This window comes from Talpa occidentalis, unplaced genomic scaffold, assembly GCF_014898055.3.
Source record: "Talpa occidentalis isolate TD23 unplaced genomic scaffold, MPIMG_talOcc4v2.1 talOcc4.7, whole genome shotgun sequence".
NCBI lineage: Eukaryota > Metazoa > Chordata > Mammalia > Eulipotyphla > Talpidae > Talpa > Talpa occidentalis.
Genome location: NW_023605083.1, coordinates 75,344,639 through 75,361,160, shown reverse-complemented (window position 1 = coordinate 75,361,160; position 16,522 = coordinate 75,344,639). Strand labels below are relative to the sequence as shown.

At 43.2% G+C, this 16,522-nt stretch overlaps 1 protein-coding gene across 4 annotated transcripts in view; it reads left to right on the top strand.

Moving 5' to 3' along the window:
• Positions 1 to 13,966, top strand: part of PTCH1 (patched 1) — a 69,684-nt gene extending 55,718 nt beyond the window's left edge. For 3 of the 4 annotated variants that reach the window (XM_037493994.2, XM_037493995.2, XM_054689492.1), the window contains 5 exons: positions 2,562 to 2,704; positions 6,039 to 6,138; positions 6,626 to 6,880; positions 8,442 to 8,997; positions 9,498 to 12,372. In XM_037493994.2, the coding sequence (XP_037349891.1) occupies positions 2,562 to 2,704; positions 6,039 to 6,138; positions 6,626 to 6,880; positions 8,442 to 8,996 (1,053 nt within the window). In that variant the 3' untranslated portion in view covers position 8,997; positions 9,498 to 12,372. Of the gene's footprint in view, positions 1 to 2,561; positions 2,705 to 6,038; positions 6,139 to 6,625; positions 6,881 to 8,441; positions 8,998 to 9,497 lie in introns of all 4 variants that reach the window. The other variant, XM_037493992.2, reaches the window with a different exon arrangement.
• The last annotated feature ends 2,556 nt before the right edge of the window (positions 13,967 to 16,522 follow it).

Genomic DNA, 16,522 nt, shown 5'->3' with positions numbered 1-16,522 from the left:
CCACACTCACAGGCTTGGTAGAGATGGCATCATTGAGGGTGAGGCAAGTTGGCAGCCAAGGAAATACCCTGAGGCCTATGAGCAAAGGCCCAGGTGCTCACTGCCAAAGAGCTGGCTCTTCCCCATAAGCCCACCCAGCGCTTTCGACCTCCCAGCTTCCAAATTCATGACAACAGAAAGTAAGAGAACTAGTGTTGCACTAAACAGGAATGTTTTCCCCTCTTTCTTTCTATGCCCAGTCATGTGAAGGCTTCGTTGAGGAAGCTAAGCTTCAGGATTCTGAGAGAAACTCATTGTGTACATTTATCATGGACTTGTTCAAAAGCCTCATAAATTATGTGTAAATGATGTGCCATATGCAGTTGTGCTTATAGCCAAGTCTTTGGGGGTGATTGGTACACATTCAATAAATATTTATTGACTGAATAAATACTGGTGTTTGGAATGCCTGGCTGGAAACCTAGCATTGGACTTGCGGCTAATTACTTTTAGCCTTGCTTCTGTGATCTCAGTGTTGAGTCTTTAGACTTAACACATGATAGTGGTGTATCCACACATAAGCTGGAGTCCTTTACAAGGAGTCTTTCTTTTTGGGCCATTTTTATACAGCTTAGCAATTTGTAGACTAATGTGTTTCAAAAGAATTTTTTTTTTTAAGCTATCCCATTCCCCTTCCCATTTTTTCCACTAGTGTACACTAAAAATCTGATACTCTGGACACAGTATTCTCTAAATTTTGAACATGCCTGAGTTCCTTTCCCCTGTTGATCTGGGAGAAAGAAAAGAGTATTTTTTTAAAAGAAGAGCTTACCAACCTAGAGCTTAAAAAACACATCGATCTAATATTTCTTCAGAAAGGAGAAAACTTGGCATTTAAATTAAGAATCTACGTGTCATTTTATCTGATGCAATGAAAATCACTTTTTCTTTTTTTTCTGGTAGCTAGCACTGCAAATACGTGCATCCCAGAGAAGATTTTCAAATTGCAAATGCTAACTACTGTCTTTAAGTTGTAGCTGCACCCTGGGTCCTGCTGGTAGCATCAACATAAATATCCACCCCAGTGGTGAATAAACAATTAAGAATGTCTCTATTATTCATGTACTATTTGCTTCCAAGAATTTAAGGAGCCTCAAGAGCCAACTTGATTTTGTAGCTCTAACCCCTGCTCAGTACCAATTGTCCAAGTAGCGCTGAGTTTTCTTACTCCGCCCTCTATGTGAATGTCCCCTTAAAGTGGGCAGTTACTGCTTTTACAGTATTGTAAAATGATGGAGTAAGGTGTGTGAAATGGACTTCTTCCATGAGCATCTTTAAAGAATCATTGTGTTCTTGTCGGTTCACTGAGTCCATGATGGATGTTGTCTGTGAGAGGATCATCTTACCCCAACCTTTATGGCCTCTTGGTCCCAATACTAAGCACTGAGCATCACGGTTTCAAACCATCATGATGTTTTTCTCCCAAGAGAAAGAGGGCTAATATACTGATCCTGAAATCCCAACTCTAAAAGAGCATACATGTACATGGGACCCATTTCAGGGAAAAGCTTGAAAACTCGTAGCATGTCTTGGTCTGCTTCTATATCTTCATTAAAAATAACCTTCCTGTCCTCACACAGGGGAATAAGGGATGGGCATGCACCCTGCAGCATACTCTAGGCCTTGATTTTTAAGGAGCTACAACGTCCAAAATCTCTGAGCCCAAATCCCAGGATAGCCTGGCCTTTAAAGCAGAGAGAGAATTTGTACCCAACTCAGGCTTCCCTGTCAGGGTCCCACTGTTGAACCAGGTAGGGTCTAACAGTAAAACATTAAAACAGTCTGGGTCATATTCTAGAACCCATAATCTGTTATTCCAAGACTTACTCTAAACTCTTCCCATATGGTATCAATAATATTCTTGATGTAAAGGAACTTCAGAGAAGCAAGGGAGGTGGGGTATACCCACCCATAGTTAGAATAGCCTTGATTTGAATTTACAGTCCTGTATTTCTCTCATGAAACCCTCGTGATAATTAGACATACTAAAACACATTTGTTTGAACACAGTGATGGAAATTCTGACTTCAGCATGATCATGAGCAAAATAAGTATTAGCACTCAGTTGCACAGAACAATGAGCAAATAGGCCCATTTGGAAACAAGATCTTGACCATCAGAAAAATCAGGCAAAATGCCGTCCCTTTGCCAACTGGATAGGAGAAGAGGAAGATCACTTGGGTGGGGGAGAAAACATGAGGATGAGTAGCAGTGGAAAGTATTTTTTACTCACTTATGTATAGTTTTGGTGCTGTTTTTCAATTGAAGGTGAATGTGCTTATCATCTGTTGTTATTCAAGATTTACGTCAACATCAAATATGCCTCAATCTCATGAACAGGTCATTTTAGTGTAATCTAGCTTTGGCTAGTTTGAGCTACATTCCCATAGCTGCACAGGAAGACCTGAGAAGCTCTGTACAGGCAGAAGAAAGCAGTTCACTGCATTTAAGACAAAACTCACACTGACCAGGTGGAGTCCAGGAATCTGCTGTCTGATCATCTGAATTCTTCCCTTACACAGGCCTTTCTAACAGCCATCGGCGATAAGAACCGCAGGGCTGTGCTTGCCCTGGAGCACATGTTTGCACCTGTTCTGGACGGTGCTGTTTCCACTCTGCTGGGAGTGCTGATGCTCGCAGGATCCGAGTTTGACTTCATTGTCAGGTAAGCAGGAACAAAAGGGAAGACTTGTCTTAAAAATCACTAGTATTTTCTCATGCAGTTTTTGTTGCTTATTGCCTCTGTATCTGGTACATTGCAGCATGTCTTCTTTGTCTTTCTGCTCTTATGCCCACCCCAGCTTTGCTGGGATATAATTGACAAAAATTTCTGTATTTCAGGGTTATAATGTGGTGTTAAGATATTCATAAATACATTATGCAATGATTACCACAATCGGTAGCTCTATTAACTCAGAGATACACTCAGGGGTATAAAGACAAACTCCCTTCTATGACTGCTCTAGGCAGTACCTTAAAGAGAAAAGATGGGGAGCTTAGGGCTAGCAGTAAAGGTCACCTTGAAACTGAAGTACCACCCAATTTCCTAGTTATTGGTATTCCAGATTAGAAATATCTTTAGGAAGAGATGACCCTGGTCCTCATTACTTGAACAAATTTGACCATCACTTCTCTTTCAGAACTATAGAAAGGAAAACTTACAAATGCGTAAAATTGCCACCTATATTTTATTCTTTTAATGTGCCCAAATTTCATACTCTTATTCCCCCAAAGATTTAGGAAGCATTTAATGTGTGTATTTGGTGTCAAATTTTAAAAATCCAAGCCTGTTTTGGATACTTCTCTGGGCCTTAGAGTAAGCAATTTCTGGTGAATTTAATGAAGAATGTGACTTTGTGAAACATAAAAGGAATACAAGCTTTTCTTTTGAAAAGAATTTGAGAACTGCAGGGAAAGACTGTTTTCTTCTCCAAACAGCCTCTGAAACTTTATGAAGTAGCTTCTCTTGACTGTGACACAACTGGAGGAGCAAGTAAAAAAGATAGTCAGAATTAGAACCATGGCAAAATAACCAAAAGCGAGAAATGATTGGATTCTTGGGAAGCTTCCATAATCTGGAGAAAGAATCTATCGAGGCTTTCCTGGTGTGTGTATCTATGATAGTAGACCTTCCATTTTCAAGTAGAAAAAAGACTTTTAGCTTTAATTTTAGCCATAGTTTCTTTATTATGGAAAAAGCATTAATCCATTGGTATGTGACATACCCCATTGGGCATTCCAGCACCATGAAGAGTTAGCCTGCTAGATTGAGCACCAGAGTTTGCTCATTGAAGTTTTGGTGTAGGGTGAGTAAAGAGGTGAAATAAATATTACTATTATAATGTAGGCTAGTCTTTCTCAAAACCATTTTGAGGTACATGAGCGCATGAGTCCTTTGAGGCTCTATTAAATGCATTTTGGGTTTCCTTGTGGTGTGGAGTCTCTATTTCTCACCGGTTCCCAGTGCCCGGGTGATGCCCAGGCTGATGGCCTCCACACAGTTGTTGATCACCTGGCAAGCCTTTTAGTGTAGTATATTCTTGTCTGCCAGTACCAATATGTCTGGATTAGGTCACAGTTTGAATCCTGTCTAGGTTTTATTTTAAGCTCTTAATTCGACTCGAAGTTTTCCTTTATTCCCTTCGCATACACTTATTTGGACATTTGTACATGTCCCTTGATGGAGTTAAAGCTCTATGTCAAATAGAATTTATTTTGTATAACTTCTCATTCAATACAAATGTAACAAGTACCTCATAAGGCAGTTTTGCACACAGCGCATACCAGGGCCCCTTTCCCCCCCTCTAGGAGGGGAGAGATAAGTTCACACACAATTCAAAATACGAGAAAAAGAGGGTGCGACAGGATCTTGGAGGATGTTTTAACTTTGTGGGGGATACCGAGGGAGCCACAGAAGGAAGTCTACCCTGAGTTAGCACAACCAGCTGGGACCCTGGAAGGCAGAATCCCAGTTGTCTTCTGACCTGTGACTTCTTGTTCTCTCCCAGAGATATCAGGGTTCTTATTTCAAGCACTTAAAAGAGCTTCCCATTTTCTAGAACTGGATGGATTAACCAGATAAAGCCCTCAATAAGGTCCACTAAATGAGCAGACATTGTATACACTAAGCCGTCAGAAATCTTAATTGGTCTGTTTATTCTACAGTTCGATGGATGGGATGCAAATGTCTTAATGCCTGCTGCTGATATATGCCTCCACCTAAAGTTCCAGCAGTTTACATTAGAGCAAGACATTGGCCTCTTGGTTTTTACTAATGCAGCTCAGAAGTTTCTAGTGTTTACAATAGCTGTGAGGTATTTATATTTTTATAGGAGACTCACTCTCCTTTCATCTAATGTCAAAGTATATATAGACATGGTATAGTTTAGTGCCTGTTCCGTTTTATGATCAAAAAGAACTTTAACAGATATCTTGCCCTTCCTCTTCCCAGAACATCTACCCGAAACCTAGCCTGCTTCCAGCAGAATCGCCCTAGAAATTGTTAGTTAGGAAAAGAGGCTGTGCTTTTGTGGTGCCCACTCCCTCCAGCTGTGTGGAGGAGTGTGGGCCTGGGGTCTTCCCAGCTGACAGGTTTACCTTGGTATTCATGAAAGATCCCAGACCTTAGCCCTCAGTGGTGGGAAAGCAAGGCCACTCGTGCACTCTCCTCTTCTTCATGGTGCTGCGGCCTTTATGTTTGAATTGGCTGACGCAAAACAAGAGTATTCAGAGATGCTAAATTGTTCAACAAAAGATTGGCCCACAGAGCAGCCTGCCATTGTGGACTGCCCTCCCCCGCAGATGCCCTGCACCCACAGAACGGGCAGAGCTTTCTTTGCAGAAAGCTGGTTTCTCTGTTCTAAAAAGGTTGCAATGGGAGCTATATGGTAAAACGGGAACTCACAGAATTCTAGGCAGAAAGTTGTGATTAATAAAAGCCCGGGGAAAGCCTTACCTGATCCGCTGGAGACTTAATTAGAGCCTCTGCTCTAAGATGCAGAAGCATTTCACAGTGGATTAGCTGCCTGCAGAAGTGGGCCGCTTTTCCTTCTGGGCTAAATTGTTTAAATTCTACACCCTTCACTTCATTTGTTTGCTTCTGCTGGGTTTTCATGGACGGGGCCCCTCTGCATTGTATTTGTGCTTTCAGTCTGCTCGGCCATTCAGTTCACATTCCATATTTTTGTGTTTGTGTAACACATTCATAAATAACATTACATGCCATGAGATTTCAGTAAATTAACAAACATTTTTTTTCTTCCCTTCATGAACTAACACTATGGGTTGTGGAATATAGTCCTCAAAGTCACAAGGTAAAAAAAAGAAAAAGAACTAAACTAATCTTTTGCTAGATTTGAACTGCAGTTTTGTAACAGCCTTTTCACCGTTGTGGGTTTTGTTAATTTGGGGTTTTGATGTGCTGCAATCTTTAGGCATTGAAGGGTAGCTTAATTTACTTTTGTCACAGTAAATGGTCCTCTTCCCCTTTTATCTTCAAGGTATTTCTTTGCTGTCCTGGCAATCCTGACGATCCTGGGTGTTCTCAATGGGCTGGTTTTGCTTCCAGTTCTTTTGTCCTTCTTTGGACCGTACCCTGAGGTCAGTAATTATGTCAGGCATGATGTGTCATCCACAGTACACCTGAATGCTGTTTTTCCTGGTGTCACTCTTAATTTAGATATTTAACTATATCCACATCTGCTAATTGTTTACTTTTTCAATAAACATCTCAATAACCAGGGCTTTTTATCCTTTTCCATTTAATATAGTTTTGGGGATGTAGCTCTTGTTTGGTTCATCTTTTCTTAAACCAAGTGATTGGCAGCCTGAATCTTGTAGGTCTGCATTGATGAAGCACTTTCCACTCAAGATGACTATCTGGGTTTAAACCGGAGTGAAAAGGGCACAGTCCAGCTGTCAAACTGGAGGATCCCCAAAGTGATAGATTGGGGTTGGGGGATGACTGCAAGTTAGTGTGAGTGGTGGGGGAGCTGGCAGAGACCCCTGAATTATACTGTGCTTTGACCTTTGAATGTGGCCAACGGGTAAATAAATAACACTGTTAACATGGAATCCTCTTAAACAGGTGTCTCCGGCCAATGGGCTGAACCGGTTGCCCACCCCTTCCCCCGAGCCGCCCCCCAGCGTGGTCCGGTTTGCCGTGCCCCCTGGTCACACGAACAACGGGTCTGACTCCTCTGACTCAGAGTACAGTTCTCAGACGACAGTGTCAGGCATCAGTGAGGAACTTCGGCACTATGAGGCCCAGCAGGGCACTAGGGGCCCTGCACACCAAGTGATCGTGGAGGCCACAGAAAACCCTGTCTTCGCCCGCTCCACTGTAAGTCACCCCACAGGGCAGTCCCTGCCTGGTCTGAGCAGAAAATCACATAGTTTGCAAAAGTAAAGGAGAGGTTAGCTTGAATCATACAAATCTGCCACTCTTTGACTCTTGACTAAAAAATGGGCAGGGCCAGTAACAGTAACTACATAAAGTGGGCATGTATCTGTTTCCATCTAAGTATAGCTTGAACTTAAGGACTAGATGCAAAACATGCCTTACCTCTCTTTTGCGTTTTTTTTAAAAAGCTGTGTGTCATTTTTAGAATGGTATTTTTAAAGCTGTAGTGGTATTTTTATTGCCAGCATAAGTGATTTTTTTTCTTCCCCTTGCTGTTTATTGTCCTTGGTACAAAATTATTTCAGTTGCTGTTGTCTAAGATTTTGCCAGAAGCTTTTGTGGCTGCAAGCACATATTCTAGGTGGCTAGAAGGAGCAGAGATGCTGAGAACCATCCCTGAAGGCTTAGCCTTTGGTAATTCAAGAAACCCCCGAGCAGCCTAGGAGCCCCCCCTTCTCAGAGGCTGCAGGAACTGCATCCTGGACTGTCTCCGCAGGATGCTCTTGGCCCCCCAGACTTGAAGCACAGCCCACAAAACTCACGGAAGGTTCTAAGGTTCATATTGCTCCGACTGGGGGCCTCCTGCTGTCCCTCCAGGAAATGGGTATTCCAGTCCCAGGCCAGAGCAGCCCTTCCATGAAAGAGAGAGAGGCCAACCAAATAACCTAAATTTTCCTCCTTTTACCCCCCGTGACGATGCCTGCTGAGCTGCAGTGTGAATCTGGTTTTGTTCAGCAGGAGCCTAAAAATAGGTACAAGCTGAACGACTTTGAAGTTGGTCACGGTCCTTTTGATTGATGTGGCCACTGTGTTGCTCCATGCTTTGTATAGAGACCCAGAAACCAGATTCCTAACAACCAGACAGAGCTGTGCTGCCCCATAGAACTTTCCACGCAGTGCAAATGCTTTCTCTGTGCTCCCTAGTACAGTAACTACTGGCCACATGTGGCTATTGAACATTTAAAATCTGGCTGGTATGACTTAGGAATTGCATTCTGAGGTTTAGTTAATTTAAATGTAAATAGCCATATGTTCCTAGCAGCTGCAATAGCCTAGGTATAGATAGTCCTGCCAACATCCTATTCTTGGGCAGAGCTCAGTTTGCTCCCATCTGCCTTGACTAAGCAGGGTGGGGTGGTGGACTTTGGGAGTAAGGCAGCTAAGACATTGTCCAGCCACAGCCCTGCATCTGTGGTCCGTGGCCATACCCAGCCGGCCAGCTACGCTGAAGAAAGCCTCGACAGCGTGCAAATTAGGTGCTCTTCTCCCATACCGTGGAGGTTCTAAGAAAAAGGGCTTTCTTTTGTGGGAGGAAGGCTCCCATTAGCTCCCCAGGGCCTCTCCCAGTCCTCGGTGGATTTGACTGAGCTCTTGGTTAAGAAGAGCTGAATGTGGGTGGCCAGGCAGAAACCAGAGCCAAGAAGGGAGGGCTAGGGGGCGGGGGAGATGCCTGCCTGGGGTTTGCACTCGGCCTGTCTTAACCTGCCCTTACCCTCTACAGGTGGTCCCTCCTGAAGCAAGACATCACCCACCCTCAAACACTCGACAGCAGCTCCACTTGGACTCAGGGTCCCTGCCGCCTAGACGGCCAGGCCAGCAGCCCCGGAGGGAACCCCCCAGAGAAGGCTTTCGGCCACCTCCCTATAGACCGCGCAGAGACGCTTTTGAAATTTCTACTGAAGGGCATTCTGGCCCTAGCAGCAGGGACCAAACGGGCCCCCGGGGAGCCCGCTCTCACCACTCACGGCACCCAGTGTTCACTGCCATGGGCAGTTCTGTGCCCGGCTACTGCCAGCCCATCACCACGGTGACGGCCTCGGCATCTGTGACTGTTGCTGTGCATCCCCCGCCTGCTCCTGGGCCGGGGCCCAGTTGGAACACCCGAGGGGGGCTGTGTCCAGGCTACGAGGACTACCCTGAAACTGATCACAGGCTGTTTGAGGACCCCCATGTGCCTTTTAACGTCCGGTGTGAGAGGAGGGATTCCAAGGTGGAAGTCATAGAGCTGCAAGACGTGGAATGTGAGGAGAGGCCCCGGGGAAACAGCTCCAACTGAGGTGCGTTGTGTTTGGCCAGTGGGCGGGTTATAGACAGAGGGGGGCACAGAGAGCCAAGCCACCTGGGGTTCCGCAGGCTACAGTGCCCCTGGGCATTGATATGAGCTGAACCCCAAGGCAAGGTTGACATGTCCAAGCTTTGTCATCCTTGAGAAACCAGTTGGGTATCTCCCTTCACTGTTAATTTATTGAGGATTAGTGCAACTTAAAGAAGCTAACAGCTTCACATTTCACCTGTTTTTCAGTCTTTCTTTAAGTGCCATAACAGGTATGTATGATAAATGCACAGCTCAGTGCATGTTTATGAAGTGGACACATCCATGTTGCCAGCCCCCAGGTGAAAGAAGAGATTGTGACCAGCCCCCAAAAGCCCCTCATACCCCACCCAGCCCTCCACTATCTTGATTTCTGTGTCACAGATCAGTGAGGCCTGTTCTTGTGCTTTGCAGATATGGGCTCACTTACTGCGTAGTTTGACTTCCTTTTATTTTCCTTTACAGGGTGAGTAAAATCTGAAGCAAAGAGGCCAAAGATTGGAAACCCCCCGCCCCCTGCCCCCACCTCTTTCCAGAACTGCTTGAAGAAAACTGCTGGGAGTTACAAAGACGTGCTGCACCAGAAGAGCGGTTCATTGTTACTGTAACCAACTGTATTATTTTGTGAAATATTTCTATAAATATTTAAGAGGTGTACACATATGTAATATAGAAGGAACGGATGTAAAGTAATAGTATGATCGGGTTTCTCCACTCTTGCCGGAGTGGGCATGAAGGCCACACAGGGCCCCTCCCTGTGCCACAACCAAGCTTAACTTAGTCTTAAATTCCAGCATATGTTGCTGCTGCTTAAATATTGTATAATTTACTTGTATAATTCTATGCAAATATTGCTTATATAATAGGATTATTTTGTAAAGATTTCTGTTTAAAATATTTTAAATTTGCATATCACAACCCTGTGGTAGTATGAAATGTTACTGTTAACTTGCAAACACGCTATGCGTGATAATTTTGTTGTTTAATGAGCAGATATGAAGAAAGCACGTTAATCCCGGTGGCTTCTCCAGGTGTAGTCAGATGCAGTTCTCCAATCTTTGTGTGTGTGTGAACACGTGTGTGATTTCCCAGTGTACTATACTGTGATTTATGGGGTTTTTTTTTGTTTGTTTCTTCTCATTGTCTGCAACCCTTAGTGGGCTCTGACCTAGTCAGGCTGGAAGAGTCAGGACATCTTCATTGCTTCATGCTGGTAGAGGGCGAGCCCTCAACATCACCTTATCCTTTTGCCAGACTTAACTTCAAGTCCAGGCCTCTCTTAGGATCATTGACTACCATCCTGGCACCCCAGTTTATGCCTCACAGAAGTTCCTTCTCATGGATCATTGTGATAGACAGTAGATCTCAGGGTATAGAGCCCACATCTCTTCATCTTCATTGGTGTTAAAGAATTAGATCACATGCTTAGTTGTGGGCCTCAGTGGGGCCCTGAGTGTGTACTCTAAAATATGCAGCCTTCATTGTACCTCTCTCATCACACACACACACACACACACACACACACACACACAATATCACCCCTCGCCACCCCAATTTAAGGATGGATTAGAAATCTTTTGGATACAAAGGTCCTGCTACTGGTAGAAAAAACTATTAATTTTGGGTCAGCAGTACACCCAAAGGTGATATTTTGAGTCCCTACACTTTAAACTCCCTCTCTTTCTAAATTGCACAGCTGGTTGCAACTTTCTGGATCTGTTTGCATCTTTTTTAAAAATAAATAGTGAGCATCCAATATGGTGATTCAGAGTCAGAGTTCTATAGGATGTGAGCTTCAGAAGGATCCTTGTCAGTGTGTCAATATGTTGGGTGCAAACCTCCCACATAAGGCATCTCCCTCATCTCATCATTCTTCGTGTTCTTTCTATGTGGCATTGATTGAAGAGCAGAAAGATGCTAATTGCTTGTACCCACTGAAGAATGTATATCGAGGCAGATCTCAACCAGCCATAGTTTCTAAAGATTTGCTTCTGTATCTGTTCTGTCATCCTGCTCTGAGGTTTGGTCTTCCTCTCCTGATAGCCAGAGACCAGCCAATGTCTGGGGAGCACTTGGTACCCAGACTAAGCTACTGTTGGAGTGCACAATGGCAGCCCCATGATGCCCTCCTGTTTTACATGGAAAATCTTCATCAAAAGACCAAGGCCCCCCAGCAGTACCAGCAGTGTAGTAACCTCAGACCCTACAACTCTCCACAAATATGTAAGATAATAATTGGAAGCCACCTGTGGCTGCTAAGTTTGTGTGTGTTAATATGCCAGGGGCCCTGATCGCCCCACTGCTACTGTTTGGTGGCTCTGTCAGCCATACTGTCTGTCTACCTAACACCCAGCTCTGCTCAGAAAACTTAGGTCTTGTGTTCAGGAGAGAGATGATGCAAAATGATGAGGCCTGCTTCCCTCTGGCTCTGGGCGTGCCCGCCTTCTTCCCCAGCTCGGCAAGTGTGGTGAGTGATGGCTTTGCACAGCCCCTGCTCGCTGCACAGTGAAGAACCTCTTCTGGGCTGGCAGGCAATTAGAATTTGTCTCTCTCTCTCTCTTTTTAAAATAGTTTTATTTTGTCTGTCTTGTTTGTTCATTTGGATGTTTTAATTTTTTAAAAAAATCTTTGCTGATATTTATAATTTTGTATCATAAGAATGTTTTCCTACAGTATTTGTCATGCCAGTTTATAACAGAAAAAAATGCAGGGATTTTATTTCTATTGGAAACACTATTACAGCTATGTTTTACTTTCGAACAGAATTTTTATTTGTATAGAGTGCTTACTAATGTTAAATAGTTCAGAGTATATAACATTTTCATTAAGGACTCATGTTAGGTTTTAGTGTAAGGAGTTTAAAGGAAATAAATATTCAAACTGGGTCTCATTGTCTGCCAGTTTTGGTGGAAATGGGTTTGTGTCATTTCAATTACAAAGATAAAAGTATGCCATATAATTTATTTATATGAAAATTTATTTTTGTAGTGTACATAGTAGTCGTCAAGTCTTTTGACAGAAGTATATTTTTAAAGAATTTATATGTGATGAATCCGTAATGTCTGTAACTTTGCTGAGACATGAGTGGGGCACACTTTTCATTGTAAAGTACAGCAAGGAAAAGAAAATGTTAACAGTGTTAAGAGAGTGAGATCGAGTGAATATTCATGCAATTATGAAACATGAATTAGATACCATTTGTGACCTAGTGTGGTTCTCATTTTAAACTTTGGAAGATGAAAATGTACAAACTCTCTAAATATTAATGTTCAAACACTGATAGAAGTTCTAACATGAATAAAAAATAATATAACTACGTGGTTATGTCCTTGTTTATAGAATGTTTTTTAACAAAAGTCTTTTACTAAGGCACTCCGTGTGTTGGGCCATCATAAACTTTGTTGTTCTGTCACAGCTTTGTTAAATACTTGGTTTTTATTCTACATATGAAGGTAGTATTGCTATAAAAAGAGTTATCTTTTTTATTTTCTGACACTAAGGGAGTTCCTAAATTACCCTTCAAAATGATCCCTCCTGTCTGTCATCTCTTAGCATTCTGATTTTTTGTACATGATGCTTAATTTGAGGGAACATTATTACAAAGATAAATGTAATGATTATTAAAATAAATGAAGGTGTCATACTTAAGCAGTACAGCTGATAATATGGGGCTGATTGAACCTGATTCAGACTGTTATTTTCTGAGTGCTTAGGGTATGATTACAGCTTATCTTCATCATAGTCATGGAGAAAAATTGGACCAGGAATATCATCCCCATTTTACAGCTGAAAACAAGGAGTGGTGGGGAAGACCCCAGTTACTGTAAGCATGTGGTGAGAGGTCAGCAAACTACAGTCCCTGGGCTGCCTCCTGATTTGTCAAGATTGGTCAAAATACAGACACACCCACTTAACGATCTGGCTGTCACTCACCGCTTTTGAGCTACCAGGGCAGAGATGAGTAGTTGCAACGCAGGTTCTATGGCCTGTGAATCCTAAAACACTTGCTAACTGGCCCTAAGAGTTTGATGCCCCACCTGAAGAAAAGGTTATCAGACATGGTTTATGCTCATGTGGGCTGCAGATTGTCAACATCAGCATCCCTTGCAAACTTGCTAGAAAAGCAGAATCTCCAGTGCCACCCAAAATCTGCCAATTCAGAAAATCTGGTAGGGAGGCCCAGGAATCTGCGCTTTAAGGAGCTGTCCTGGTGGTTTTGATGTACCCGCAGAGGTGATTCCTAAATTCCTTCCAGCTGAATGTAGTCATAGTTCTATAATTTGTCTCAGGCAACATGGCCAGTGCAGGCCAGATCTGGAAACAACATTGATCCCAAGTCCTGTGTGTGGTCTTTTCATAAAAACACATGTTCATCTGTGGGAAAGAGCCTAGGCCCTTGAGCTCTATGTCAGGGAGTCTCCAGAGAGGCATTCCCTTTCAGTGCTCTGCCACTGCTGGGGGCAGGAGCTCTGTGCTGCCCGCCAGAGATCTGTGTGGGGCTCCTGATCTAACTGGATAGGCAGGCGGGCCACCACAACCCAATTCCGAGTCCCACCTTCTGACTGAGAGGATTTTAGTTTGAGAGTCCGACTTAGACAATTCACTTTGAGTCTGTGTCTGCCCCTATATAAATTAAGATTATGCGTGTCCCTTACAACAACGATGATGAGGTCTAGACCAGAGGGGGACGCTAAAAGTTAACGGAAAAACCCCCTATGTGGACTTGTCAGTGAGTTCCAGTTCAGTCACCACTCAGAGTTCCTGATCTCCAGGGATAAGGGCCCTCTTACAAATGGATGAGAGAAGCTATGGGGAGATTTTATACTCATGCGTCCCTAAGTGAAGGCATTTGAGGTAATAAATACAGTAAACTGACCAAAGAATAAGATGTTCTGGTAAAACAATGTCCAGGAAAAAAAAAAATGTTCAGCCCACTTTTTCTCATAAAAATTCATCTTCCTACCACTTGATATAATCAGCTATCTGGTCCTAATCCCTTCAATGGTGAATTTCATATCTAATACTCCCTTGGTTCCTTCAGAAGTCATGGGAAATATGTACTTCCTGAATATATGAAAAATACTGAGCATGAAAAATATTAATTGCATTAATCAGAATTCAAGTTGAGAGATGCTTTCTCTTAGACACACTTTATACCACTAAATGGCCATTGTTATTCAATTAAATTGACTTAGTTTTTCATGTTGGCTTAGGGAGAAGCTTTTAATCAGATTTGTGCCCCAGAACCCACTGTATTTTTATTCAGGACTTAGGTAAACATAGACCCCATTTATTTTGGCACAACAGACATATTTAACAGCTTTGGAAATGCTGCATGCTGCTAAATTTCGGGCAGCAGCCACATTGATGTTAAGGCAGGTGTTTCATTTTTGGTAACTGGTAATGACCTCCCAAAAGGAGAAGTGGAGATGGCATATCAATCATCCAAAAAGAATATTTGCCAAGTTTTAATTACTTTTAATGATGTCTGCACCTAATGAGAACATGCCTGGAACACAAATCTGCTTAATTGTTCACAGTGTCATGACGGAGGGCGTATTAGACGCCATTTTACACATGGGTTCCCTGCCAGGAAACCACATGTGCTGTCCTAAGGATCTTGAAAGGATATTCTGGCCTCTTAGGAACTTGGGGACCTCAGAAAAACAGAGATGTCTGTTATAGAAAGAGCCATGAGCCACATTAAATTTCTGGTTTATCCAAAGCAGATACTTTCAACTTGGCAGGATACTTCTATTATCACTGATTTACACCTCCCCTTTAGGGATTCCCTTTCTTGAAGCAAAGGAAATGGATCTTTCAAGTGAGATGCTGTGAAGGGAGCTGATCTTCCCTTTGAGAAGAGCCTTTGATGGAATGATGAGACAGACTCAGGCAAAGCCTTTTCAAAGTCAGTTGAGCCTATTTATGTTCTTTTTCATGGAAAGTGTTCCCCCCATTCATTTGCTTCCTGTCCACAGGCTCTGAGAATATAGGTGTGTGCTGGGAGCTACCAACCAAGGTAAAAACTAAAGTCAGGCCAGAGTGCAGGACCTGGAAATACCTCTGTCAACAGCATCATCTTGAATCTAATGGACAGTAGCATGTAATATCGTGGAAAGGGGGTGGGGCTGGATAAGAACTTGCTTTAATTCTTATAAAGAAAAAAGTCATATAGATGGAGGAGAAATTGATGAGCAAGTTCTAACTGGCGAATTATTATATAATAATGAGGACTGAGGAATTAAGCCCAGTCAAGATGCCAAGAGAATAATCTCTGTAATTACCAAGTTCAATCAACAGCAGCGGTAGGTAGACTCGTGCTGAGTGCCCTTTTTTGCAGCAAGATGAGGCAAGAACAGAGGAAAGCAGGAGGCTTTCTGTTATAGATTGAGAGAGAGAACAGCTATGCATCAGAGGAGATGTAGTCAGAAAGTAGGTTGATATTCTGGAGAAAAACAAAGCATCACTGAAACTAGCAAAGATAAATGAGGAGGAGGTATTAAAATAAGCGTGGAATAGAACACCAAGAGATAGTAAAGGACCTCCTTCAAAACCCATGGGGGGTCCTCCCTGGTGGCACAGGCGGTTGAGCTCAGCACTGTGAAGCTCTCCACAGCCTCTGCAGTTCAGGTTCGGATCCTGGCCAGCCACGGAGATACCCACATGGTGCGGCAGACCTCTCCTTTCTTGCCCGCTGCTCCCCTCAGCAGTGTATTTCAGTTGATCTGCCTGTTCTGCACCCTGCTCTGTCTCTGGTGAATCCTCTCACCCTCCCACACATCTGGCCTGTACCCTTGTTCTTGTATAAATAAAATAAATCTTAAAAAAAAAAAAAAATGAGGTCCACAGTAATTGTGACTGTGCTGAGTTGTCCATAGCACACTTGACCCTTCAAAAAAAGAAATGGGGAGGGCCTCCCTGGTGGCGCAGGCAGTTGAGCACTGCACTGTGAGGCTGTCCGCAACTTCTGCAGCATGGGTTTGATCCCGGCCAGCCAGCGAGAATCCCACATGGTGAAGCAGACCTCACCTGTCTCGCCCTCTGCTCCCCTCAGCAGTGTATTTCTTCGGTCTGCCTATTCTGCTCCCCGCTCTTTCTCCCGTGAATGCTCTCACCCTCCCACGCATCTGGCCTGTACCCGGGTTCTTGTATAAAAATAAATAAATCTTTTTAAAAAAAAGAAAAGGGGAGACCTTTTCTTTTCCCACACAATTCTTGCCTTGAAATCATGGAAGTTTGTAGTAAATCATGGGAGAATGTGTTGAATCATGGGAGGTTAAAGCTGAATGAGATCTTTGCCATTTTGTGTCCAGAAATCTGGAGAAGTAATAATAGCACCTTCAGCAGTCAAGGCAGATTTAGAACCTGAATCTCTAGGTTCAATCTGATTCTTATTCACTCTTATTTTCTTCTTTTCCACCCTATTGGCATTAATTTCAAAGGTACAGGTGACTGTTGTCTATACAACTACTATAGTGAAAGGACTC